General features: G+C 40.0%; 2 protein-coding genes across 7 annotated transcripts in view; both read left to right on the forward strand.

Annotated features, from left to right (window-relative positions):
* The first annotated feature begins 192 nt into the window (after nucleotides 1-192).
* On the forward strand, nucleotides 193-14936 carry ZCCHC8 (zinc finger CCHC-type containing 8). 5 transcript variants are annotated; one of them, XM_052796992.1, is made up of 14 exons: nucleotides 193-426; nucleotides 1516-1558; nucleotides 2183-2257; nucleotides 2772-2877; nucleotides 3636-3713; nucleotides 4033-4136; nucleotides 5908-5973; nucleotides 7982-8045; nucleotides 8514-8656; nucleotides 9437-9579; nucleotides 10360-10475; nucleotides 11610-11693; nucleotides 12546-12660; nucleotides 13425-14936. In XM_052796992.1, the coding sequence occupies exons 1-14, from the start codon at nucleotides 243-245 to the stop codon at nucleotides 14231-14233; spliced, it is 2130 nt and encodes a 709-aa protein (XP_052652952.1). In that variant the 5' UTR covers nucleotides 193-242; the 3' UTR covers nucleotides 14234-14936. The 5 variants fall into 5 exon arrangements, with proteins under 5 accessions (XP_052652952.1, XP_052652953.1, XP_052652954.1 ...); XM_052796993.1 differs by having other exon boundaries at nucleotides 7985-8045; XM_052796994.1 differs by lacking the exons at nucleotides 4033-4136; nucleotides 5908-5973 and having other exon boundaries at nucleotides 351-426; nucleotides 7985-8045.
* A 7347-nt stretch (nucleotides 14937-22283) lies between these two features.
* The window catches only part of CLIP1 (CAP-Gly domain containing linker protein 1), a 73612-nt gene continuing 69779 nt past the window's right edge, over nucleotides 22284-26116 (forward strand). Inside the window, exon 1 of one of the 2 annotated variants that reach the window (XM_052797898.1) lies at nucleotides 22284-22381. The gene's annotated coding sequence lies outside the window, so the exon portion shown is untranslated. Of the gene's footprint in view, nucleotides 22382-23423; nucleotides 23438-26116 lie in introns of those variants that run through there. The other variant, XM_052797899.1, reaches the window with a different exon arrangement.

Genomic DNA, 26116 nt, shown 5'->3' on the forward strand with positions numbered 1-26116 from the left:
CACGCACCACGCCCGCCCGCAGGGCGCAGACTACATTTCCCAGTGCCGCAGGCCTGGCGCCGCCATGGCGGGCTCCCGCCATTGCATGCTGGGAGTTGTGGTCCCCCGGCTCCGCAACGGGGCAAGGGCCCGCCCGCCCGGCGCTTCCCGCTGCGAGCGGCGGCTCCTTCTGCCCTTTGCCCCCGCCTCGGCAGCTCCCCCCTCCCTCCCCCCAAGCCCCTCCCTTCCTGCTGCAGCTTAAGATGGCGGCTGAGGTGGATTTCGGGGACCGCGAGCTCTTCGAGCAGCTCGAGGAAAAGGACGGGCCGCCGCCACCGCCTCGCCTCAGCTTCGAGGAGGAGGAGGAGAGACCCGAGAAAGCCCTGGAGGAGTTGTACGCCCGGCTGCGGGACCGCGAGGAGACGGTGCGGCGGCTCCGGGCGGAGAATATCCTGACGGAGAGGCAGGGCCTGCTCTGGGGAGGGCGCAGTGGGCCGGGGAGAGGCGGGCGCCGCTCCTGCCGCCCGTTCCCTTCCGGGCCAGCCTTGGCGCCTGCCCTCCCGGGGCTGGCGGCCGACTCCGGCGTGAGGGACTCCGGCTTTTCCCGCCTCCCTCCGTGAGGCCGGGCCTTGTGCCTCTGTGGGGGAGGCCCTGTCAGTCTCTGCCTGGCAGCCGGAGCCCTGGCGCGTACTGAGGACGATGATTGTTGAGCTTGGCGGGGAGGAGGGCAGCCTCCCCCCTCCCCCGGCGGCTCCCGCCTTGGGCCGCTGCGAGCCCGCGTCTCGGTGCGGTGGCTGGTTTTTCTTGGCTTCTGCTTCCATCACTTAAGAGGAAGTTTTCTCTGAAAACTTTGATTCTCAGAACGTCCAGGTCCGTGGCAGCTGCACTTAAGTTGGCACAGGAGATAGCGGAGTTCTTGGTGCTGGGGTGGCTGTTAAAACACTTGACTCTGGACTCCTTCTTTCTGTGTTTCTAGAGAAGAGAAACAGCTGTATGTTCACTTTGAAAATCCATCTTTAACATAGCTAGAAATAATTTTAAACTGTTAAATTGTGACTGGTACCCTAAACGGTTTTTGGGTTCGATACTGCAGCGGAGTGGAATCTGAAATGGTTTTTATAGTTTATTTTCTATTTACAAGTATGTGTGTCTTACTGTTGACTTTTTTCGAGATGATTGTAGGCATTTTTTAAATTAAATACTATAAATCTGACAATTCAACCATAGTGCATGTAATAAATTATACTGTTTGGATTGTCACAGCTAGTCCTCTTTTCCACCTGTTTAGGGTTTTTGGGGGGGTTTTGTGGTTTGGGGGTTTGGTGTTTGTTTTTTGTTATTTTTCATTTTATTGTGTTTCTTCAGCGGCAGGTGGATTTCTAAATAATCCTCTGTGCAGTGAAAAGGAAGGCCTAAAACCCCATCAGTTATTGTGTGGAATTCTTGTTAGGTGTTTTCTTGTTTGTTTTGATCCTTTAATCAAGATGTGGGTCGGTGTCTTCTGAAGAAAGTAATGTTCCTTAACAATAAACTAACATCAAGAACTTAAAAGGAAGCTGAATATTCTGACTCGTCCTAGGTATGTTAATGCTGATGTAAAATGCTTTTTATGACCTATATGTGTTTGAAATAGAGTTTGTTTGAGATAATAGCTGCCTGAGGTAACAATGTCTTTTAGAAACATATTTTAGAAACCTTGTTTCTATGTCCCTGTCCCTGCTCAGATATTGGGTTTCTAAAATGCCATTGCCATTCTTGAAAAGTCTTTTAGACTTCAGTATCAAGAACTTAGTTTGTATTGCTGTAACTTTATTTGTGTGTATCTATCTGTTTATGAAACTTACATGACCTTTAGGAAAACAGCTTTTTGTAAAGTTCAACAGTGAGAACAAGTAAATTAAAATGGTTGAATAAATAAGAGATCTTATTTTATAACAGTTTACTGCAATTAGAAGAAAATTTCTGTAGTGTGGTGTTCTGTTTTGTTTTCTTTCCACCTCACACCAGGCAACCTGCTTTGCTTGAAAGAGGATGATTTCTGTTTTAAGTGAATTGGAACTTCTTAAAAGGACAGAACTTGTATTAGCCAAACCCCCCTCTCTCTGTGGACTACAGACTCTTTGCTGTGATAAAATGGATAGGGAATATTTACAGTAAAGCTAGTACAGTAACCATTGTCTGTGTCTCTGTTCTGTTCTTCTAGTGGAATTTCAGTGGACAACTCCAAACTTGATGGACCTCTGTTACAGATTTTATTTATGAACAATGTAATTTCTAAGTAAGTACTTTCCAAGAAAAAGCAATCCTGACAGGAAATGGGACTTCTTGTTTGTTTGTTTGGCTATGTTAGTGTTTGCCCAAAGGATGGATATATGTTTTATTCAATAACATAAACTTGTTAAGCTTGAAGGGGAGAAGGGATAATGAGCAATATGACAGCAGGCCTGTTGCTTTCATATCCATTTTTATCATGAAATGAAGTGTGACTTCCAGGAACTTGGAGTGAGTCTGAATAGCAGTTTGAGTTTCATGAGCGTTGTGGGTAAATATAGTAAATTAAATTTTCCCTGCCTCTGAGTTGATTTTTTGCCACCCTAATGTAAGGGTGCTCTCTAATAATAGATTGCATTCATGTTGGTGGGGGTTGGGAGGGAGGAGGACAGGAAAGAAGTTGACTGCCCCTTTTCTAAGTTCTTTAGTAAACAGTAAATGCTTAAAAAAAAAAGACATCTGGCATATGTTTCAATCTTCCTCATGTCTTCATCTCTGTATACTTCTTCACTCTGTTACAGGCAGTATCATCAAGAAATTGAAGATTTTGTTTTTAATTTAGTTCAGAAATATGAAGAGCAGAAGAGGGGTGAACAAGAAAAAACGCACTTCAATGTTAAGCCACAGGTACTTTAAAACTCAAATTGTTATTAGGTGCTCCTTCTTTTGCATCTTTATAGTGGGAATATTGAAATACTAAATACTGCTAAATAGCTGAATTCTAGATATTTTTTCCTGTTTAATTCCAAATCAAGTGCCTTTCAAACAAACGTTGTATAACTATTTGTTCCAAAAATAGAGGACCAGGACAAAGAAAATAGCCTTTCTGCCTATGAAAATGCTTCTTTAAAACTGTTCCTAGTGAAATTTGTGTAAAAGCAAAGCAATAAGTTGGTTTAAATAATCAAGAAAAGACCATAAGGTACAAACTTAACGTATCCTGTTCTGACAGTATTTGGCCCAACTTTGAGTATATATAAGAGCGTAGATGAACAACAGAATCTGGAAATTTCCACTTTCTTCTCTTAGTTTAGAATTTTGAGTTTTACTTAACATTCACTTTTTAGAATCCCCTTTCAATAAAAGGGTGAAATGGCACGTTTCTCCCCATCTTTCTCTTAGCTTTTGAGGTAAGAATAAAGATGTTCTTATGCAGCATATTGCTCATCAAAGAAAACATTAAAAATGGGCTGTGTCTTACTTTGGACTGTGGAAGGCATCATGACTGATGTAGACATCTCCATCCTACTGTTTAACTAATGTTGTATGAAAGAGTAGCAGCTGTCTTCCATGTTCTGTGCCTTTTACATACTTCAGTAATTTAGGAGCTCTTCTATTTCCTGTTATTTTAAATTAATTAATTGCATTTTTACTTTTCATGTCAGCCCTCCAGTGTTCTTTTGGAAGAGGACTGTAAAACAGCAAGCTCGAATTCTGTTAAAAAAACTAAAGAAGCTTTTAGTGTAAGTTTTTGACTATGTACTCTTCAATGGTAGGTCTGACTCTTCATTCTACATATTCAGTATACACTGCCATTAAAATAAGATCTTGTTAAATTTCATTTATCGGTGTAATAGCAGTTAAGTTCAGCATGTTTTGGCTACATCAGTGGAAAAAATACTTATTTGTACAGGTGTGGGCATGTATTATTTGTAAATTCTTACAGAGCGGGGGAAAAAAAAAACCTGGAAGTATTTCAAGCAGTGTAAATTTATAGAAATGCTACCAATCTGACCTAAATGCTGACACGTTTCTGACAATTTTCTGACTTTTTTTCTACAGGTTGTAGGAAGTGTTCTGTATTTTACCAATTTTTGTCTCGATAAACTGGGACAGCCTATATTAAATGAGAATCCACAGCTGACAGAAGGATGGGAAATACCTAAGTATCCTGTTTACTAAAACAAGGGTTTTTTTCTGTTTGTCAAATCCAAAGAATGCCAGTGGGTAAATTGAACTCAGATTCTGTTCAGTAGATTGTAATATCTAAACTATTATCAGTTGTTATAGATGAAAAGTTTTAATGAGTCATTAATGGCTTTTTTACTCAAAACTTGTAAGTATTTTGATATGATTGGCTTGCTGATTTTTAGAAGGCTTATGCTTGGGAAGAGTGAATGCCTTATCCTTATAAATACATCTTGTGACTTTAGGAATTTCCTGGGCCAGTTTGTAATCAGGTTTGGAATGACAGCTCATTCCAGATAATGAATAAGCGTTCTCCCACTGTAAAATCTGCTCTTTGGGAGAAGAAAAGGGCTTGGCAAACTCAAATATGCTGTAAGTTGGTTTTTTTTCCAAATGTGGGAGCCAGAGGGAAAGTCTTGTAATAAAACTTAACTATGGATGCTCTTAACTTGCGTCCATTTTAAAGTTGGTTCTTTACTGTTTATTAAAGCCAGTATTTGAAAGGTGGGATTGCGGGAAATGTTGGAAAAAGTGTTTTGTAATATTTTAGTCCTCCATGACAAAAAGAAATTGGACAAGAAGTTTCACAAGTAATCTCATCTCCCCGGTTTTCCAGTATTGCTTCTGCCCCAGAAAGAGTCAGGACAAGAACCAGTTTCACAGTTCATTTCTGCAATATCTAGTTATCAGGCTTGTAGTAAAGGTCACTTCCTAGTGTTAAAAAAATTACTTGTATCTGAACAAAAATTGCAAATTTATAAGCTGGCTAGCTTGGGTTTTCTTGTGCCTGCCTTTGACTGTGTATGCACTGTGCTGTAATTTTTATCTTTGGAAAGCTGTCTCTGTTATAGTTCATTAAGGCAATCTTTTTCTCCGAATGATATTTGTACTGTCTCCCAACCTCTAGATGAAGGAAGTAGATGCCTAACAGGGGAGTTTCTCCTAAAATGCCAAGTTAAGTGTGGCTAAAGTTTCATGTCTGCCAGCTTAGCTTTGATACTGTTCTTTAAATGTACTTACTGCATCTTTCTTTAGAGCTCCCATAGATGACATTAAGCCTAAAATAGCACTTACTTCTGAGTGAAGTCGTATATCAGGTACCGTGCTTCTGAATGACTGAAGTACTGCACTCAGTTAACATGTCAGTTCGACTAGTATCTGGCATCTGCTCTTCTTTTTAAAAGCAACTGTTAGAGTCTGGAAACTGCTGTGCTTCTGAACTCTACTGAATCTTGTTAAGTCTTTGCCATGCAGGTTTGCTTGCGGCTCTGTTGTCTTCTCATACGTTTTTAGACAAATGGGCAGAGCAGCTGACACATTGCAGTCCAAAAGCAAACACAAGTAGTATGATACAACCTGTCTCCACATACTTGAGAAGCAAGTTATATTTTTGAAACTGTACCAAAATGTGTTATTAATAAGACTGCTGTGAAGCATATCAGAATTATTAGCTTGAAACTTCTGCCTATAAACAAGAGTGTTGTAGTTTTAGCAAGTGCTGATAAAGAACAAAATTGGTTATTGGATAGAAATTGGGTAGGAGGAAACAACGCAAGCCCATCTTAGCAAATAGTTTATTGTAGATACAGTTCTGTAGTTTATACTATGGACTTCATGTCAAGGACCCATCTGTAACTTAATCCAGAAGAGTCAGTATTCTATTCAAAGCACTGTTAGGTTTTCACTGATATTTTAAACAAGATTGAAATTTTGCTTCATCCAGTAGCAGTTCCTTATTGAAATCTAAAGATATCAGCAAGTTTTCAGCCAGATTCTCTCCCTAGATGGACAAGAAATACAAGTAAAACCAAAAAGGTTTGTATTATTCTTAAATATAAAGTTTTGAGCTGAAAAGTTCAGATGTACACTGTGATTATTCCCTAGCATACTAAACCCTTGAACATACTTGAGCAATGAGTTTAAATTAAGTAAACCAGTGCTGAGCTTTGCAGTCAATGGGTCTCCCTTGTTTATTGACTTTCTTTAGGAAGGGCCTAAAATCAATGTGTAAAAACTTTCTGAAGTTTATGTTCAGTTCTTCTGTTGCTTGCCTTTTTAGTGATTGCTTTGTCATCCTTGCACTGGTGTACTACCATCATTCTTACTGTTTTGTAGAACAACTCCTGTCTGACTTATTTTATAAACTTTTAAGACAGACTGATCTTAGAGTTGATTGTATAGCTTTTATGGGAGGTAAGAAGTAAAGCAAATCAAGTATCCAACTGACAGCTTGTGTGGTCTTCGTAGCATCTAAAGTCGCTGATTTCAGATGCAGTGAAGACTAGGCAAGCTTTTAGCAGGAATTTCAAAGATAAACGGGCATGCTGAGTTAAACTCTGGTTTGATTAGAAATACTACCATCTGAATGGAAAGCAGATTGAAGGGTTGTGCTCGTGAAAAGGGATGGTGATAAAACTTGGATCACCACAGGTTTCTGTTTGAATACTATGTAAAGATGAAGCAGAAGACGTGCTTCACTTTAGCTTACTAGAGGCTTCAAGTGGTTGGAGTGTGTGCGTGTAGGGGGGGTTACCCTGGACACTCATTCTTGTGTCATCCTTTTGCCTCCACTTCTGGTTCCCATCCTAATTCGGTAAAAAACCAATGCTCAGAAAAGAAATCTTTCTCCAAAATCTGGTAAGAGATTGGGATTTTCCCTCCCTATAATGTTGAAAATGTTTGTTGCCATAGTATGAATTTACAAGGAAAAATAAGCTTGAAGCCAGCTGCAGTTCCATTCCAGGTTTTCAGTGCACAATTTCACAATATGCATAACTTGTTCAAACTGTGGACCAGGACTTTCCAAAGAAGTAGCCATGCTCTCCTACTTGTTTCTACTGGTAACTGATTCTTAGTATTGTAAAAGGGATCAGACCTCTGACGATACAAGCATAAACAGAGAAATAGAGGTATTAATGTACTACAGGCATATTAAATTGAGGGGTTCCTTATCTGTACTCTAGAGTTAAAGGTATTGTTTTAACATCTTCACTTTCCTTCCTCTGGACATAGCATAAGCTTTAGTATGTAGGGTTTGTTTTCATTTATTGACACTATCTATGCAAATATTTACATATTTAATCAGAAGCAGAAATCCTTCAGTGAATACTCATCTATCTGCAGCATGATATAAGGAAAAGCTTTTCCACCTTTAGGACAGTAAACTATTGGATCAGGTTGCCCAGAGAGGTTATGCAGTCTCCATCCTGAGATGTTCAAGACCCAACTGGATAAAGCCCTGAGCAACCTGGTCTGATCTCATAGCTGACCTGGCTTTGATTAAGGGACTGGATTAGAGATCTCCTGAGATCCAGCCTGAATTATTGTATGACTATTCTATTCCCTCTTAAAGGAATAGATCTCTATTATATGGGATAGAAAAGCTCCATTTCTGCCTGGAAGTACTACTTTTCCACTGTAATTTTAGTTCTCCTCGCTTGCTCTTTCTCGCTCGCTTGCTCTCTCTCTCGTGCTCTCGCTCTCTTTCTCGCTTTTTTTCTCTCTCTCTTTCTCTCCCCCCCTCCGCTCCACATGCTGTCATGTATTCTTCCCCCCCACCCCCAAATGCTGTGCCTGTGTTTTTCTCATTTCTTGTGTTCCCCTTAGGACTGTGAAATAAACAATATTCTGTTAGTCTATTTTGAAGATTAACATTAAGCAGTCAATTTAAGAGAAGAAGACGACAGCATATGAAGTCAGCAAGCAATGCTTACTTTTTTTCTTTCTAAGTCTAAAACTAAAAATCTAACAAGATATAAAATAATTAAGTGCATTCAACATTGCAAAATGATTTTCAGGCTTAACTTCTTGTGCATTTTTTAAGCAGGCCAAAACCGCATTGTTTCAATTGTGGTTCTGAAGACCATCAAATGAAAGATTGCCCAAAGGTAAAGTCTACATAAGTATTCAAAAGACTGCTGCTCTCGAAGAAATGTTTCAGTGTAACTGCACCATTTAAAAAAAAAATAATTCGATGCATTGGGGACAGGATGTACAAATGGTTATTCATCTCTGTTGATTAGATTATACTGTTCATACTTATAAATTCTAACATACTAAATCAGAATATAAATTAATTTTGTAGTGTAATGGTTTGAATGTCTCCTCTAATTTATGGAGGGACATTTTTCAGTTTGAACAGTCTTTCCTCCTGTTTCAGAGCTCTGCTAGATCCAATGCAAATACTCTTAGTTTTTTGCTATGTAGTTTTCATTACAACTGTAGTTCTATCCCATGGCCATGCGATAAATGATTAAGCATGCTGAGGGCAAGGAGTATCAGTTTTATGTTGGGTGAAGGAGTGCATAAACTTTAAATTATCCAAATCTAAACTTCCCAATTGTGTTATCTTTAAGCCACGAAATGCAGCTCGTATAAATGAGAAGAGAAAGGAGTTTATGGAAGCTTGTGGTGAAGCGAGCAATCAGAATTTTCAGCAGCGTTATCATGCAGAAGAAGTAGAAGAGAGGTTTGGAAAATTTAAACCAGGAGTAATTAGGTATCTCTTTTCCTTCCATTAGCTGTTGCACTGCTTTTCTGGGATACCTTTTCTACCTTTGGAGTGCCAGATGTTACTTTCCAGAGTTCTATTAAGTCCCTCTGCTACTCTTAACTATGAGTGTATTATATTCAAATTTGTTTGCTAAATAAAATTTTGTTTAATAAATTGCACAGGTAGTTTTCAAATGAAAACTCATTGGTAGTTTAATAGTCCTACTCTTTCCCATGGCATTTTCCCTAATGTAGGGAGATAAATGTTACTCTTTGGCTACTCAAATTGCAAATATGTTAGGTTCCTAATAAACTAAAAATGCATGCAAAATTCTGAAAATTTTGAGCTTTGAGTGTCCCTTTCTCTCTTTTTCTCTCTATTCAAAATGTTTTAAAAAATCATAATATGACTGTAGCAGTCTCCAAAGAAATCACCAGTAAATTTAGTGTTGTGTTAAGTTCCACCCTTCCTGTCAATATAGCTACAGTTAAGGCCATGAATCGGAAGTAACAAGTCAAGTAAGTTGTTCTCAGCATAGAATTAATTCTCACAAAATGTTTAAGCATACGAGAAATGAAAGTGTTAAAAGTTACCTTTAACAGCAGAGCTGGTTTTGACCTAAAATTGTTATATTTGGGATTGACAGGCAACATAGTTTGAGCTAACACTAAGTTATTTTAACTTGACAGTTTAAAATTCAACAAAATATTCATAACTTCCTTTTGTCAGAAATCAATCATGGATTTTAGTGGAGAACATTTTGTTTTGTTTGTTTCCTTAACTTAGTGGGGAACTTCAAGATGCACTTGGTGTCACAGATAAAAGTCTTCCTCCATTTATATATCGCATGCGTCAGCTGGGTTATCCTCCAGGCTGGCTCAGGGAGGCTGAAATGGAGTACTCGGGACTTGCGCTTTACGATGGAAAAGGTAAGGAATGTGCTGCGGGAATGCAGTTTTCAGAATGCAGGCTATTTACTGGCTGCACCCTATTCAGGAGGCAAAGTACCTAGTTTGTAAACCTTCGTCTTCCTCATGAGAGAGAGAGGAAGTTGTAAATGAAGTTTTCTTTTCTAAAGTAATGTAAAAATACTCCCCTTTCATCTAGCTATGATGTGACAATGAAACAACTTCTATAATGATTGGATTGCATAGATGATGACTCTGTCGGTGTGATTTCACTCTCATCAACCCTTGCTATTAGAACAGAGTTCCTGTGAAACTGTGCAAGACTTGCAAATAGCCTGTTGTCAGATTTCCTCTTCCTTTTTTTTAATAAGCTTCTCTTTTCTTATGTTTTATGAAAGAAACCATAGTACTTTCTAAAGTTCAGTAACTTACTCATATATAATAAAAGTAAGACCACCACCAAGCAAAGAATACATTTTTTTGAAACCCAACTTACCAAGTAATTTACCAGCTTTTTACTAAGACCAGCATTTATGCTGCATCTCGGAGAACAGTCCTGATGCCAAATTCTGAGGCTAGTAATGGTTCATGAAGAGTAGTATTATTATGAACACCCAGTTAGGTTTCTGGGGAAGCTTCACGCGTGTATTTGATAGATTTCGTCATTGTTATTGCCTTTGTGGATTACAAAGCCTTCTATCAATACTTATATTCCAAACCCCAAAACCCTGTTTTTAAATCCTGTGGATTTTTTCAGTAACATTCTTAATTAGCATCAATAATAATTATATTTCATTATAGGTGATGGTGGAACGGAAGATGAAGGGTCTCACCAAACAAAACGCACCACTTACGATGTCTCTAAGTTGATAAACTATCCGGGCTTTAATATATCCACTCCAAGTGGGATCCCAGATGTAAGTGGCTGTCCTCTGCCTTCTAAACAACATGCTGAGTAACATTAATTACTTTTAGCCAAGTTTTAACATTTTATATTCTGCATATGACAATTTTCTTTCAACAGGCTCTTATTTTTAAGCACCTGGTTTGGGACTAGGGGCCACTGAGGTAATTGACATGACACCCATCTATCTGATATCTGTCACAACTCTTGTGGGTAGGGTCTGACAGTGCTTCTGTGGTGATTATTTCCATTATGAGACTAACAGGAGCCTAGAAGGATAGTTTGATTTTTTTTTTTTTTAAACAGAAAACTTCACACATGAATGCCTGTTCCTTCCATACATCTAAATTTTTTTGAATGTTCTTGGAATGTGAAAATTACTGTGGGTGTTATCATAAATATAATTTCAACCATAGAAAACTACATCAGACCAGTGGACAAGCTCTGGGAAGCTTTGTAACAGCTAGAACAAAACGAGCCATATCAGAAGACCCACATAGTGGGTGCCCTCTTAAGCACAAAGCACACAAGGAATCTCCTGTGGGTGCTGCTGCTGAACTTTTTATCTTCAAAAGCATTTTAACCTGTTGTTAGTAGTGAACTCCATCACTGATGTTAATGCCTGTGCATTGAAAAGAAGCACTTGTACATTTTCTTTTACAGCTTTACGTTTGCCCATTTAGTGGCTTCCAAATGTGTTTTTTCATTCAGTATTCTTAACCAAAGTTCGGTCCTTGTTTTTTTTTAGTTTTCACTAAAAATTAACAGGTTTTCAAAGTAAGCCTGTTTTTGTCTGAACAGTTATTTCAAGGGGAAGTTTGTAGTTGTGTTGCAAATGTTGAAGAGTAGTTGCTATGAAATAGTTAACGACATTTTGTAAAGGTGATATTTTTTTTTTAAATTACTATTCCTACTACCCAGTCATAGTGCATTGCATCAGCTGTTTGTATTCACAGGTGAGAGTACTTTGGTTTGCCAGAAGTTTCTACTAAAGATCTATTTGCTCTAATAAATGAGGCTTTTGATGAGAACTGGAATTCATCTTGGCTTGTTAATCTCTCAAGTGTTTCTCTTAAGTTTTAGTGTTGTGTTACTAGCCAACCATATGCAACATTATTTCCTTTTTTTTTTTTTTTTTTTGCTGTAGGAATGGCAGATATTTGGTTCCATCCCCATGCAGCCATCTCAACAGAAGGATGTTTTTGCTAACTACCTTTCAAATTTTCATGCGGTGAATATATCTCATTGTTATTTGGAAAAAAAAAAAGAAAAAGTTGTCTTGTAGTTAGCGTAGCCAGTGATGACCTCTTGTTTATATCTTCTTTTTTGCACAAGGGGATAGACTTTCTTACTGACACTACCAGGCATGAAATGCTGATGCTTGGCTTACCTGTTCTAACAAAAAGGAGCTTCATGTTTAGAACAAATTCCATTATTTCAATTAATATAAGCAGATCCCAAGTGTGCAATATTTTATAAACAGTTGTGAAAAAACGTTGCTATAAACTTTTACAGCCTAAAAACAGTCTTAGTTCCAGACTTCCTAATAAGTGAAAAGCTTGCTTGTGTAGTCATGATTTACAGTAACCTTATTACAGTGACTTGAGAAAACACATGGTAGTCCTGTCTTGTATCATTCTCAGGTCTTCGCTAATGTGACTCTAGCCTAGTGTTATCTACTGTAGAATACTTCCAGTTAAGGGTGAAGATGCATGCTATGCTCTCAGTCCCAAAGTGTAATGCTATATGGAATTAAAAAAATAAATTCTAAGCCTGCCAGGAAGGGATGTGCAATACTTGACTTGTGATGGTCTCATAAGATCTAGGTATCCAGGTGGGGACTTGGTCGTAATCCTGTGTTTGGAATGCAGACAGTCTTTTCTTTTGCCACTTAAACCTCAACAAGATTACAGTTCTATTCAGTTGCATTAAGTCTCTCAAACTTCAGTGTCTAGTTTACACACTGGGTCGCCAAATGATTGTATAGTTAGAAATTGCTTTAAGTATATTCTTATAGCTGGAAGTGTTACCTTGTAGAATTTAATACTAATTTCTTTTGTTTTCCTGGATAATTTCTCTTCAGCCAACTCCAAAATCTAGCAATAAAAGGGCTGCATCTCAGTCAAGGTCTCATCATTCTAAACGACCAAAAGATGACAATCTGGAGGTACCAGCAGCTGACATGGACCTAGATTCTGGTATAGTTATTCTGCAATTATTTTTTTCTAATTTCAATTTTTATTTTCACAATAACTTGCTCTGAATTGAAATGTCAGTGTTCCTGAAGAGAAACCAATGTGTTAATATTCGTTATGGTGGTAATTAATGTAACTGCTAACATATGCTAGCAGTGTCCTACTGTAGTTTCATTTGGGCCTCTCTATAATAAGCATTCTCTGTTGCTGTGCTTGTCATATCTTCCAGTACCAAGTAGGAGGTTTCAAATGTGCTCAGAGCAATTGCAATGTTAGGTTATAAATTCTGATCTCTTTACTTCAAGTGTATCCTAAAGAAACATCTGTTATGAAGACCTCCAAATCCTTAAATATTTGGATGAAGTAATGTAGGAACTTACAAGCTGACAACGTCTTAAAAATGAGTCAAACTCACAGGAGGACTTACAGTGTTTTTTAAATGTTAGAATAGCAAGAGAAACCTCTGGCTTTCCTTTTGGATTTCCTATGAGGGAATCCTTCAGTGTGTCTCGGTGTGGAATAAGTTTGTTCTCAATACCTTCAAGAGTATTTTATCTTTTTTTTTTTTCCTTGAATGGCTAGCAGAGTTAAAATCCCCAAAAACATAGTTTCAGTGGATATTAAAACCTTCAAAAAGTTTGTTCTCTCTCAGCTGAAAACCAAGGATGAAAAGACATAAGTCTGCTAGTTAATCAGAACTTTGGCACTTTGAATCTTGTCCTCGTCAGATTTCAGATTCTAATAGATATCTTTTAATCTGTTTCTAGACCTGGAAGTGTCACAAAGATCTCAAACTCACAACAGTTTTCAGTTCCAACCTCCGCTGCCACCTGGACATCCATCGCTGTCAACTCCTCCTCCTTTACCACGAGGAACACCTCCACTAAATCTTACACCACCTCAACCTTCAACACCCACGCGCCCTCCTCTTCCTAGGACTACTCCACCATTGAATCCTTCCAGTGATATTCCTCAGCCAAAAATAGTGGACTCGATAATGGATGAGGATACTCTGACCTTGGAAGAGCTAGAGGAACAGCAGCGATTAATCTGGGCAGCATTAGAGCAGGCAGAAAGCACAAACAGTGACTCTGAGATTCCTGTTGATACACCTTTAACTGGAAATTCTGTTACATCATCACCATCTAGGAATGAAGTAGATCTTGTTGCAGAAGTAAGATCATCTGATAAGGTGATTACAGTGGAAACTAGGTTTTCCAACATCAGTGAACAGATAACAGAAAATGAACGTTCTATAACTAGTCCTAATCCAGGAGACAGTTTACTTAATTTCAAGGAAAATCCTGATAATACAGATTCTGAAGGCTTGCTGGATAACACCATGACTGCTCCCAACCCTGAGGTTAATGATGGAGAAAATACAGGCAGTAATAAAGTGGTAACAAGCACTGAATCATCTGCAAAAAACTCCAGTCTTGTTCCTGATATGAGCAAGTTTGCTGCAGGCATAACACCATTTGAATTTGAAAATATGGCAGAATCAACAGGTGTTTATCTACGAATAAGAAGCGTGTTAAAAAATTCCCCAAGAAACCAGCAAAAGAAAAAGACTTAGTCTTAACTAGTCTTCCTTTGTTTCTTATGTCCAAATCCCTGTTTCCTTCTCTTTCCTCCTCCAATTTTACAAACTCAGATAACCTTCTTTATCCTTTTGTGGGAAGGAGAAAATCTTGACAAATAACAGCTCTGCCCTGTTTTTCTTTGGAACTGAAGTCAGTGCAGGGCTTCCATATTGACCAGGACCACCAATGCAGCCAGAAAATACAGAACTTTCCCAGATTGCATCCTTCCACTGAGGAATAATAGGACTGTTGATTTGTTAAGAGCAATTTACTTGCCAATACATGAAACAATAAAAAGAGGAGTTTGTGTTTTGCTGTTCATTACTTTGGCTAAGATTTATATTGTCCTTGAGTTTCAGGTGGATTGGTGATTTTTTTAATATCTGTCCTTTGTACAGTAATCTATACTTTATACATTTTGCTAATTATCCTGTAGATAAGTTTAATATATTCAGAATGTTTTTAAAAAGGTCTAACATAAAGATTTCCCACATCATCAAAATCCTGACAATTGGATGAAAATAATCAGGGATTACCAGCATTATCTTCACCATTTCAAATATTTTTATAAATTATTTATGTGGGTCAGTTTTAATTACCACTGTATCTTTTGTAACATCATCCTTCATGTAAACTTGCTGTACATACATGTTCATTGTTGTGTACAGATGTTTAATAAATGAGCTTTTATATAAAGATTTTTTTTTCGAGTCCTAAACAATCAAACTGCTGATTTTTGAAAATTAGCTGCTGAAGATAATTAGAAAAACAAGCTGTTTATAAAGAGGGTGAATAAAGTTAAATATTTTAGGAAGGGTCACAACTATTGGGTTCAGGTTTTCATAATCAAGAAACTGTTAAAATTATTTTAGCTACTTAAATAGAACCTTGCCATATCATTCAGTTTTCATAATCTGAAGAATTGACCACTGCTGAAAGCTTAGAAGTGGTATAATTCTGCTGATTAATTGTTCTAACACTTTTCCCTTCTGTTAATTGTCTTCAGAGGGACCTGTAGGTGAAATGACTGTACATAATTTGCATTGCCAACAGAGGGAGTACTAGATTGACTTAACAGTATTCCCTGGAGCTGGTAAAGCATTTGTTTGTCCTTATATAAATGCAGGAAAAAAGTCTTCCTAGCCAAGTGAGGTGCATAGTAAAACAAAGTATTTTCAAGTATCTAAGAAAAGACTTGTGAAGGGGGGATGTTCAAAGGTATTTTTGATAAGGTAACTTCAGAGACTGAACTTACTTTTTAAAATTCTTGGCTTTACAGATAGTACGTATTTCCCAAAGATCCATATATTAGTACACTCTGCATTTGAATGCTTAAGAGGACCCCAGGCTTTTTGTAGTTAAAGCTTTTATATTTATTTCCTTTTTTTCCGCTAAACTTTACAGGAAGGGAAAATCAAAGTGTCTTACATATGAACTGCTTGTCTTCTGAGAGGCTAAAAAAACTTCTTGCAGTATATGCCAGTTCGGTTTAGCTGGTTGCATTTGGAAAGCAGTGGTCAAGGGATATGTTCATTGTATGTGCTAAAATAAAAGGCTTTCCCCCCCACCCCATGTTTTATAGGAGAAATAGTATTACTTTCTGTAAGAGGAATGGATAATGAAATAGTACGTTGCTTCCAGCTTCCACACACTTTAGAAAGAAATCTCTGTTGGAAAGCATATAGAGATCTTGTACTTTCTCCATGCCACCTCCTGCCATGGAGTTAAAAGCTAGTAATGACAGTTTACACAAGCCATTATGTGCTGTGTGCTGCATCATTCACATGTGGATGATAATGTGATGCAGGGCATGAGGTAATGATTTCAAGTGTACACACCTTTTGGGTGTGTTGAGGTGCTCATATTTTAAACATGCAGTTCTCTCTCCACACCTTGGAAGATCTTTTTTTAATAGCTCTTACGAAATGCTGCTGCTTTAGTAGGACATGCAGCCTAAACTTTGCAGGAGCACTTGCGTAGTTCTGCCTTGCTTACAGAAACCGCAAGATGAAAATCATCTTCATATGCTCAGTACCCATACAGTGCTCTGTGTGTTGACAATAAATTCATAACAAATCACCCTTCCACCTAATTGGTCAGAATAGGTAAGTCTTTATTGTTTGTACAAATTCTCAGACTTCTCATTAAAGTAGCTTTTAACTTTATTGTTTCCAAGATTTATACTGAAGGTATTAGAGTAAGGGTAAAGTGAAGTCATTTCAGCAACATGGCTTTTAATGTAATGGTAAATTTTAGTTTAAATATGTTAAATCTTTAATTTTCATAAGGCTTTGAATTTTAAATTGTTCAGCATTTTTTATCACTTTGGTCATTCTTGTATTTGCTGCACACAAACTACTTGGAGATACAGATCTTTTTCATATTTGGAAGATGATGTCTTCTGGTATCTAAAGCAAATATTATTTGGGGGGGCTTGGGGCAGGAATGGACTATGTTTGGGTCCACACTTTATATCCACTGGAATTTTTGTCCAAAGTGACTGGACTGACTAGTTGTTCAAGCCAGGAAATGTTTTTGTCCTTCACCTGTAGTCTACTACAATTGGAAGCACGTGTCCTATGCTGATACACTTACATACATGCTTGAATTAAAATTCCCACAAATGGGATTGTTTCCATTTAACAATCTTGGTTTTTTAATGTAATGAAAGGCTCTAGGCTTTTGTAAATACTAAGTTGTCTGCATGCTCAGAATTATTTTTTTTTATATTGCTTTTGTGCTTCTTTTGCAAAACTGTTAGCAGATGTTTAGACTTGCTCCTTTTAGTCTTGGTATTATCTCCATCTGTCTTGAATATGTTTTGGGGCGTAAGTCAAGTGTCATTTGATACCAGTGCTCATTCTTTTCTGATGCTATCAATATAATTAATAAATAGGTGGCACAAACATTTTCTTATATAGTCAAAATCTGTATGATGAGTTGGTTATTGATAGGCAAAAGTAGGCACTTCAGTAGACTGCTAGCAGGGGACTAGGAAACTGCTGAGCCAGGCGCTGATTGGAGCTAGTCAGTGGAAAGCATTGGGTTACTAGGCCTTGCCTGGCATTTGGGCTGTCTGGATATGGTATTTAGAGGCTATCCCTGAATCCTGTTATGAATTAGAGCGTGAACTGTTAGACTTAGACCACCTATACCATATATTGAAAACTCTTCTTCCTTTTTTTCTTATTCTATCCATCTTAATCATCTGTAGATGTTTAAAGTCTGAGGCTGCCAAAATCTAAACCAATCCAAATTGTTCTTTTAAATCTTGTCTTTTAAATTGTTCTTTCTATGGAGGTGGCGGTCAGTATGGATAATGCTCCGAGAAGATTGAGCAGAAGCAGTAAGTAAAACTCCTACTGTATTTACCCCTGCTCTTAAGACAGTTAATTAGGGATGGGGAGTTACCCCTGCTGTTTCTCTCATGGTTAAGAATGAATTAATCTTGATCTCTTAGCTATTTATCTATACTTCACTGTTCCTATCAAGTGCTATATATTGTTGCTGTGCTGAAGATGCTTGTAATTACTGAATTTTTTGAATCTGTCAGGTGTAACTACTCAAATAGTTTTTGTATATTGAAACTGCAATCAGATCACACTACAAGGTCTGAGAAAAAGCTGAATAGCAAAGTATTGCTGGTACTTTTAAGTCACATTCCCATGGTGATGGGTGTGGCATAATAACCTAGATTAGAGTTTACTAAAATGAATGAGTAATAAAATTTGTAATGAGGTGGGTACAGTGTGAGCAGGCATCACTCAAATTTTCCCACAGATTCCTGTTGGCATAGTACTCATGTTTGTTTACAGCATTTGGAACAGCAAAAGTATTTTAAAATGCTTATGCACATCTAAAAATATCTAATCTGTGCATAATATTCAGGCTATTGGTCAGGTGGCTAGTTGTCTCTTAAAAAGATTTTAATTTCTAACTTACATTTTTATAATCTAATTCACAGTGCTTAAAATGTCACGGAAAGAGAAACAGCTGAGATTCTAGAAGATACCTGAAAGACATGTTAGCTGCTAAGAGTTACTATTTTTACTGCTAACTCTGTAAGGCAGGATAGCTGGGGAAAAAAAAAGAAAAATGAAAAGGAGGAAAAAGCTCAAATACAATTAAAGCATTTCAAATGCATTGGTAGTTTCCATGGAACTCTCTGGTACCTTCATTTTCTAACACAGCTGTATTGCCTCTGGTAAGTAAATGCCATTGAAGATTGATGCTGTTCCTAAGAATACATTGTAGAGTCATACTTACATTTTGGGGGGTAGGAGGGGGTGAGTCAGAGGTCAGAATTGGTCTTGATCCTTGGAGAAGCTTACAAACAGGATGGATTTAATAACATGGTAATTAATGTGTGACAGTTGGACACTTCCTAAACTTTAGTTAACTACAGCCAACAAAGATTTGATGTAAGATTTTTTACAATGTATATTTAGCTATCATCCAATGACTGAACAAAAATTTATTTACCCTTTCTTTAGAACGCAGCGCTCTCAATAGGAAGAGAAGACCTGCTTTGCTTCTCTGTAGGTGAGAATTCAGCTTTTGGTGGTATTTACATAAGTGGTAGAATGATTTGCATAGTCCATCTTTTTTAATAGACTATGGTGTCTCAGTTATCTGTGAAATGAAACATTCTTAATCAAGATGAACATTATTGTTGAATTAAGCACCTTGTTTAAACAGGCATGCGGAAAGGATTCTTTAAATACTGTCTGTTTAAATACTGTTTTCTGTTGTTTTACCCATGTTGGGTAGAATAAATAATGTAAAATTGGATGAAAGTTTGTCTTGTGTAGCACACCAACAAACATGGACTTGCAGAGCTTTTTTGTACTGCTGCTGGGTAGTACGGCTGACCCTAGGGAAGGAAAACAGTAAGTACATTAAGAATGGAAAGACTTCTTGCAGCCTTTCAATCCACTAAACTCTGAAAGTAACTGCCGCGCCTGCACTATTTTTCTGGAACTGTTGCATACATGACAATTAATAGCGTTAATCTATCAGTCAAAGACTGCCAGTTTTAGAGACATAAATTTAAAGCCAGAAATAATTAGAGTAAGCTTGAGGCTTCAGGACACTAAATCTCTTTAGGATCAATATAGCTGTAAATAGATGAGCAAAATGTACCACTTGGGTTAAAAGAGATGGGGGGAATCCTGTTGTGTTCTTGCAAAACCACAAAAAACTACAGAAAATAATAGTGCAAGTTTCTGTGCTGGGATTTTTTGAAGCAGCACTTCCATGATAAAAAAAAAAAAACCAAAACCAAAACAATTAGTTGCTTTTTCTGAAGCAGGTGTGACCATCAGTTCTGTATAGGAACTGCTAAATGTACACATTGAAGAGATCATTCAGGGGAAAAAAAAATCCTGTACTCAAAATCTTCACACTTGTGTGGATATGTGCCATTGAATATAAAAATGGATCTCTTAAGTCAGGGTATCCTTAAATGCAGTTCTTAAAGAACAATGTTTTAGCTATTCTGAAAGCTTCAATAAGTTTGGACCCTTCACATCTGAAAAAGGGCAGAAACAATTTCAACTGGTGTTCCCACATTATTGAAGAGAACAATTTTAATTCTAAAGTAGGCCTTATACTTGTGGCCAGGATGCCAGTAGTTATGTCAGCATCCTGAATTTCCCTGGAGCATCCAGCAGTTCCTGTTTTCGTAGAGTTATGAAAACGTCTGTATATTATGGTCATGCAGTTCAGAAAAGAGAGCCATTAGGACTGGAATCAAAGATATTCTGGCTCACAGTCATATTTAGTCCTTTATAGTACTGTGATTTATAGTACCAGCATCTTTTTTTATAATGATTGCTACAAATTGGTTGTGAACATACTACATGTTACTGGTATCACAGTCAGCATATATCCATCTAAGTGTAGACTGGTACACAGAAGCCAAGTCAATCATTTCTAATTGGGATGAACTTAAGTTACAGTTGCTCTAAAGCTACTTTTTCATGGTATGAAGGTTGATACTGGTTAATGATGGGTAACTAACTCCCTTGTTTCCTACAAGATTACTTTGATCTTGAAGCTATGATTCTGTTCACTAGGAAATTACATGAAAAATCAATGGCACATTGACTTTATAGGTAGAAGCTTTTGATCTACGCGATATCATTCTCAAGTCTTGCTTTAGTAACAAGACACTAGATTTAGCTAGATTTAGCCTTGCAAGAGAGTAAAGCAAGCTACTTACACATTTGAACCGTATTTCGTCTATTATTTCACCACTGTTATTTACTGCTAGCACTTCATTACAAGTTGTACAAGAACAGCGCAAAGCTGCGACTCTTCGTTTCTGTCTTCAAGTTGCTGTGCTCTGTAATAGATACATCGTCTAATATTGCTTATGAAAACTTTTAATGTTGTGCATTGAACTGCATACTCTTGAAATCTACCTACATGGTAACAAATTAACTGTAAGACAAAAAAATCAAATTAATGATGGAAAATTATACACTTATCGAAACAAAACAAAAACAAATTCTATATTAGCATCAGATCAATTCAGAAAGCTCAAAACTATGATACCAGAAACAACACAAAGGTTCACAACTGTAGCTCTCAAGCTAGCAGATATTTTGGGCAAGTGTTCTGTAAAGTTAGTCTGACTTTTCTAGTTTTAACCCTAATTGCGTTAGGGATTATTTCCATAGCTAGAGGCTGCAGGGTCAATTTTTTGTTTTAAGCAATCATTTGCTGGCTCTGCGCTTATAAATACAATCTACTATTTAAATCCTGAAGTCCTTATTCAACGAAACTTTTATCATATTTTGCAGGGAGAAAGAAAGGTGGCTGTACATGGATTCAAGTATCTGTTTCAACATCTAATGGCCATGGTAAGAGATTCTATTTAACATTTAAGAAGTGAAATTCTAACAAACATTGCTAAATGCTGATCTAGTTGAAACCTATTATTTGGGGGACTGCGTCACAGCATTTTGTGCTTTACCATGCTGGATTAATGCCAAAGAATGAAGCCAAAATGAAACACAAATTGCAATCCGTCTCCAGCGATGGAACTGCTTTCTCATCACCCTTTTGTTTGAATGGCATCATGCAGAAACTAAATGATCTATGAGACTGCAAACTGAGGTTTGCTTTGTGATGAATTCAGCAGTTATGGGCCAGCTCTGGCTGGGCTCTGTTGCTTATTTGTAAGAGGTAAAGCAGTGAAGCAGAGCTGTTCGATTCAGCCTTGGTTGATGATGGTGTTAGAGCCACTGCTACAGCTGTTTAAACTTTAGCAATGGGATAATGCCAGGTTCCAATGTGTTGCTTCACAAACGCAATGCAAATTAAAATACTCAGTACTTTAGAGAAAGAGAAGGAACGATAAATTTCTAGCCATCAGGACAAAAGGAAAATGCAGAAAAGCAGCAGACAGTAAAGTTATTCATGCATTAACAGCGATGTGCTTCATACCTCCCTGTCTCTTCTCCCCTCCCTTCCCCACCCCTCCCCATTCACACCCGCCGGCTGCCGCAGCGCATTCCCCAAGGGGTCAGCGCTACCGGTGCTCGAGCCCCCTCCCCGCTGCGGGGAGGAGGACGACGACCCTCCGCACCAAGCCAAGTCCGCGCTCCACCGGCTCCCCGCAGGGCTGCCGGGACGGGCGGCTACCCCCCGGGGCCTGCCCTCCCCGCGGCGACTGGCTGCCGGCCGCCCGGCAAGGCAGGGTTAGACCGAGCCGAGGACAGCCGCTCCTTCCCCCTCTGCCCGGCGGCGGCAGCGGGCACCCCTCGCGGGCTGCCCCGGGGCGAACAAAGCGGGGGGGAGGGAGACAAAGGGAAAAAGAGGCGAGGAGGGGGCGAAGAGGGACCGCGGGGGAGCGGCAGCGAGGAAGGGGCGCGGAGGGAGGCGCGGTTCCTGCTGCTGCAGTCTCCGCCTCGCGGTGCCGCGGGCCCGGCCGAGCGCAGACGTTGTCTGCCCGCCCCGCCCCCTGTGAGCCGGGGAGGCGCTGCCGCCGCTGCAGAGGGGGAGGAGGAGGAGGAGGAGGCGGCGGCAGCGGCAGCGGCTGCAGCAGCAGCAGCAGCGGCGGCGGTAGCAGGAGCTGCGCCCGGCGCTGGCGGCGGCCGGGAATAGGCGGCGGCGCGGAGCCGAAGGCGGCAGCGGTAAGGCCGCCGTTGGGGCCCGCACGGGGAGGGCGGCGGCGCTGCCGGGCTCGCGATGGCGCCGTCTGAGGGCGGGGGGGAGCCGCCGGCCGCCTCCCGCCTTGGGGCCTCCGCTTCCCGTCTGGGGCGCCTTCGCGGGCGCCTCGCTTGTACCCGCGCCGGGCTGCGGGGCGGGGGCGGCGGGCGGTGAGGAAGCGGGGCGGCGCGGCCGGCGGTGAGGCGCTGGGAGGGTGGGCTGTGAGGGGACGGGTGGCGGTGGCTGTGGAGCGCTGAGGGACCCTGCGTGGAGGTGAGGGGTCCTGAGTGAGGGCGTAGGGCGGTGGGCAGCGCCGGAGGGGCGATGCTGGGCTGGGTGGGGCGAGGCCCCGGAGCCGGGGCGGGAGTCCACCCCCCCGGGAGGTGTTAGCCTCCGCCACACGTGCCCGCGCTTCCCCACCGGCCTGCCAGGGCCGCGGTGACAGCAGCCGGTTTGGCCGGTTCCCGAGCCGTGTGCTCGGGCTTGCCGGGCTCATTCCGCTCATGTGTGGCTTCCCCCCCCCCCCCGCCCCACAACCCTGTCCCGCCGCCGCCGTACCCCCGGTTGGACGGGGCTGGCTGCCCGCCGTGCTCCCGGGGCAGCTGCACTCTGTAAACTCGGAGGCTGCTGGGGAGAAGGAGGTCGGGCCGCGGCAGGTTGTGGGGCGCAGCATCCCAGGTGGGCTGGGGGCCTCCCCGGTCTCGTCTCCCACTGCGCAGAGCCCTTGGGTGTCTTGGTGGTTCGTGAGGAGCAGGTAGGGACGTGAGGGTCTTGAATGCGCTCTCTGCTCCAGTCTTACCCTTAGAAGATGGGTAAGCGCTGTGCTTGGTGGCTTGAGTGGATGATTCTGGGGGGAGGGGGTCTGAGTATTTCCTGGTAAATGCTGACCTGCAGTTCTCAGCATCCCACACTTATGCGCTGGTATTTTACCTATTAACGATTTGGTTTATGATTTACCTTGGCTTTTTTTTTGTTGTTGTTGTTTTTGTTTTATGTCTGCTCCTGGTGCCTGTGCTGTTTTCAAAGCTACTGGTTTGCAGGTGAGCTGCTCTTGTATTGCCCCACGGTTCCGGGTGGTTCAGCTAGAGTTTACTGCCATGTTTATAGCCAGCGTTAGACCTGTGGGATCCCCAGGCAAAGGCTATGCTGTAGGCCCCTCCTGCTTTCCGCTATATCACTAGTGCTGCTACCTAAGGCGATTCAGTGTTCTCTTTTCTGTGCCTCAGCTGTCATGGGGCACATGGTAATTGTTGCTGTTACTCACATGTTAATGTGGCTCCTGCTGCGTTAAAATCAGGAGTTAGTTTTCCCTTTCATTATAACATCTTTGTGTATGTGTTTTAAATAACTAAAAAAAAGAAAAAAAACCCAAACCAAACAGAAGCCAACACAGCAAAAATCTCTTCTGAAACATAGCATGGGGAAGAAAATTCAGTCTGTGACTGTATATGTTCATGATTAAAAATATGACTGTGAAATGAAGACTCTTTCCTCCCCACCCCTTCACTTACTTACCCAGTGTGCTGAATGGGTAGGGTTTTACGGAAGTTCACAGGTTGCTTTGAGATCTTTGAGCAGAAAGATTTTAAAACGCGATAGGTGTATTAATATGTAGGAAGAAGAAAGAAAAGAGGTACAAAAGAGGAAATGCCTTTATGCTGGCTGCTTCATGAAGAATTTTATTTAAAGAACAGAAATAGGCATATAATTCTGAAACTAGCTGTGTCAGAGAGTGATTTTTCTTAAATATGTGTCTGCGTGCACCTGCTACAACATGTAACAAGATAGCAAATTAGATAGTGTGGAGGAAAAGTAAATACCCCCTCCTATCCCCCCAACAGCAATGTGTCTTAGTCTAAGGAATGTATAACTGTTCAGGTACAAAACTTCTTTATTTACATACTGAGCGTAGAATGACTGAAAAATGTGCAGAGGTTTATTAGTTCCTGGTTTAAAATTAGGAGATTTCAGGGTTCTCTTCCTGTCCATCCTTGTATGTGCTAGAATATTTTCTGTCTGTGCTAAAGTGCACTAAATCTTTGTGTGTATTGAAAGAAGAGGGCTGTGTTGGCTGAAACAGAAAAGCTTGGAAATGTGACTTCAAACGTCCGTATCTTTGGGGATTGAGGGAGATTTTTATTTGGCAAAAAAATTAGTTTTGTATAATTTGTATGGTTTCTTTTAAAGAGAAGATCTCAACTCTCTAATGAGGGGCAGAAAAACAGCTGTCTGGTATCCGCATCACAGAGGTGTACTGTAGGAAATAACCTCTTTCCTCATGTGATGATACTGTAGGAAGGAGCAGTGCTCATATATACTGATTGCTATGACTTTCTAGAGCTCCTATAGATTTCCTGTCTGAGCTATAGGCTGTGTCTGTTTACCATCTTCTGAATGTGAATATCCAGGACAGCCTTTATTTACTTAGCTTGGGCAGATTGGATAGTTCCTTTAGTTGTTCCTCCCTTTATCCTTTTAGCCCTGTTAAAGTTTTTCTTGGGAGTGACTGAGAATATTTCAAAATAGATCTTCCTTCAAAAGAAATAGAGCGATCTGTCTTGCCAATATGATTTTTCAAAACTGCTTTCCTTTCTCTCTCTAAAACATTCGGGTCAAATGTTAACTCTGTATGTTGAATGCAAGTTTTCTAATGTTTGAACATGATGACCATGAATGAATGCAGCTCTTGTTTAATCTTTTGGCATTCCTTAGGAACTACTGGCTCTGCTGGCACGTATAAAAAGTAACGCACTGGAATCCTTATTGGACTGGCATGTTTAGAAATGCCTCAGATGGATGGTGTTTTGTTATTTAATGAAAGGCAATTATATACTGCATTAGCTGTAATCTCAGCTGCCCTCAGCTAGATGCCAATTTCTGCTGGAGCAACCATTTCGCTCTTCTTGACCAGCAGAGCTGAAGCCAGCTCTGTCAGCAGTGTGGTCCCTGATGATTTCAAACATCTACTAATATGTCTGTGCTTGTCCAAGTGTCTGTCCTCTACACACACTTATTTTTGCAGAGTGATGTTGCACTAGCATGACTTGTAGCGGTACAACTGACCCTTAGAAATACCCACAAATCTGGTATCTAGCTCCTGGCACCCGAAAGGCTGGAAAGGATTTAGAAGATGTATCTAAGAACAGACTGTACAAGTTTCTACCTTAGCACCTGCCTAGCTGTTTTCCACCTGGAATGTCTCATCAATAGTTTGTACAAACTCAGACAGAAGACTCTTGGGTGAATAGTAGCATATGTTCTTTTAATTTATAAGACATGTCTTCACTCTACCATTTCAAGGAGAAACATCATTAAAAGCCGCTCAGTTTTCCTGATCTTTATAATCTTACTGGCTATATTTTTTAGCTTATTTCGAGGGGAAAGGCAAAGAGAGAAACTCAGTATTTGATACGGAGTTAGCTTATCTGACACTCATTCTGCTTCACTGCTTGGCAGCAGCAGCCACTCAGTCACAGCAATATTTACCTAAGTTCTGTATTTGTACTTTATTATATGCCAGCCGTATAGCAGTCATGGTGCTAATTTAAAAGGCTAAGAACATGGAGAGCTAAAAAGAGGTTGCTGACTTGATGTTTTCAAAGAGTGTGAAAGAGTTAAAGTTTCACCCAAGTCTATCAAAATTAAATTCTTACTATAAAAAGCAGCATGTTTGTTTCAGGTGCTTCAGTTGTAATTGTATTAGGGAGAAGGCCTGTGTC

This window comes from Harpia harpyja, chromosome 9 (assembly GCF_026419915.1).
Source record: "Harpia harpyja isolate bHarHar1 chromosome 9, bHarHar1 primary haplotype, whole genome shotgun sequence".
Taxonomy (NCBI): Eukaryota; Metazoa; Chordata; class Aves; order Accipitriformes; family Accipitridae; genus Harpia; species Harpia harpyja.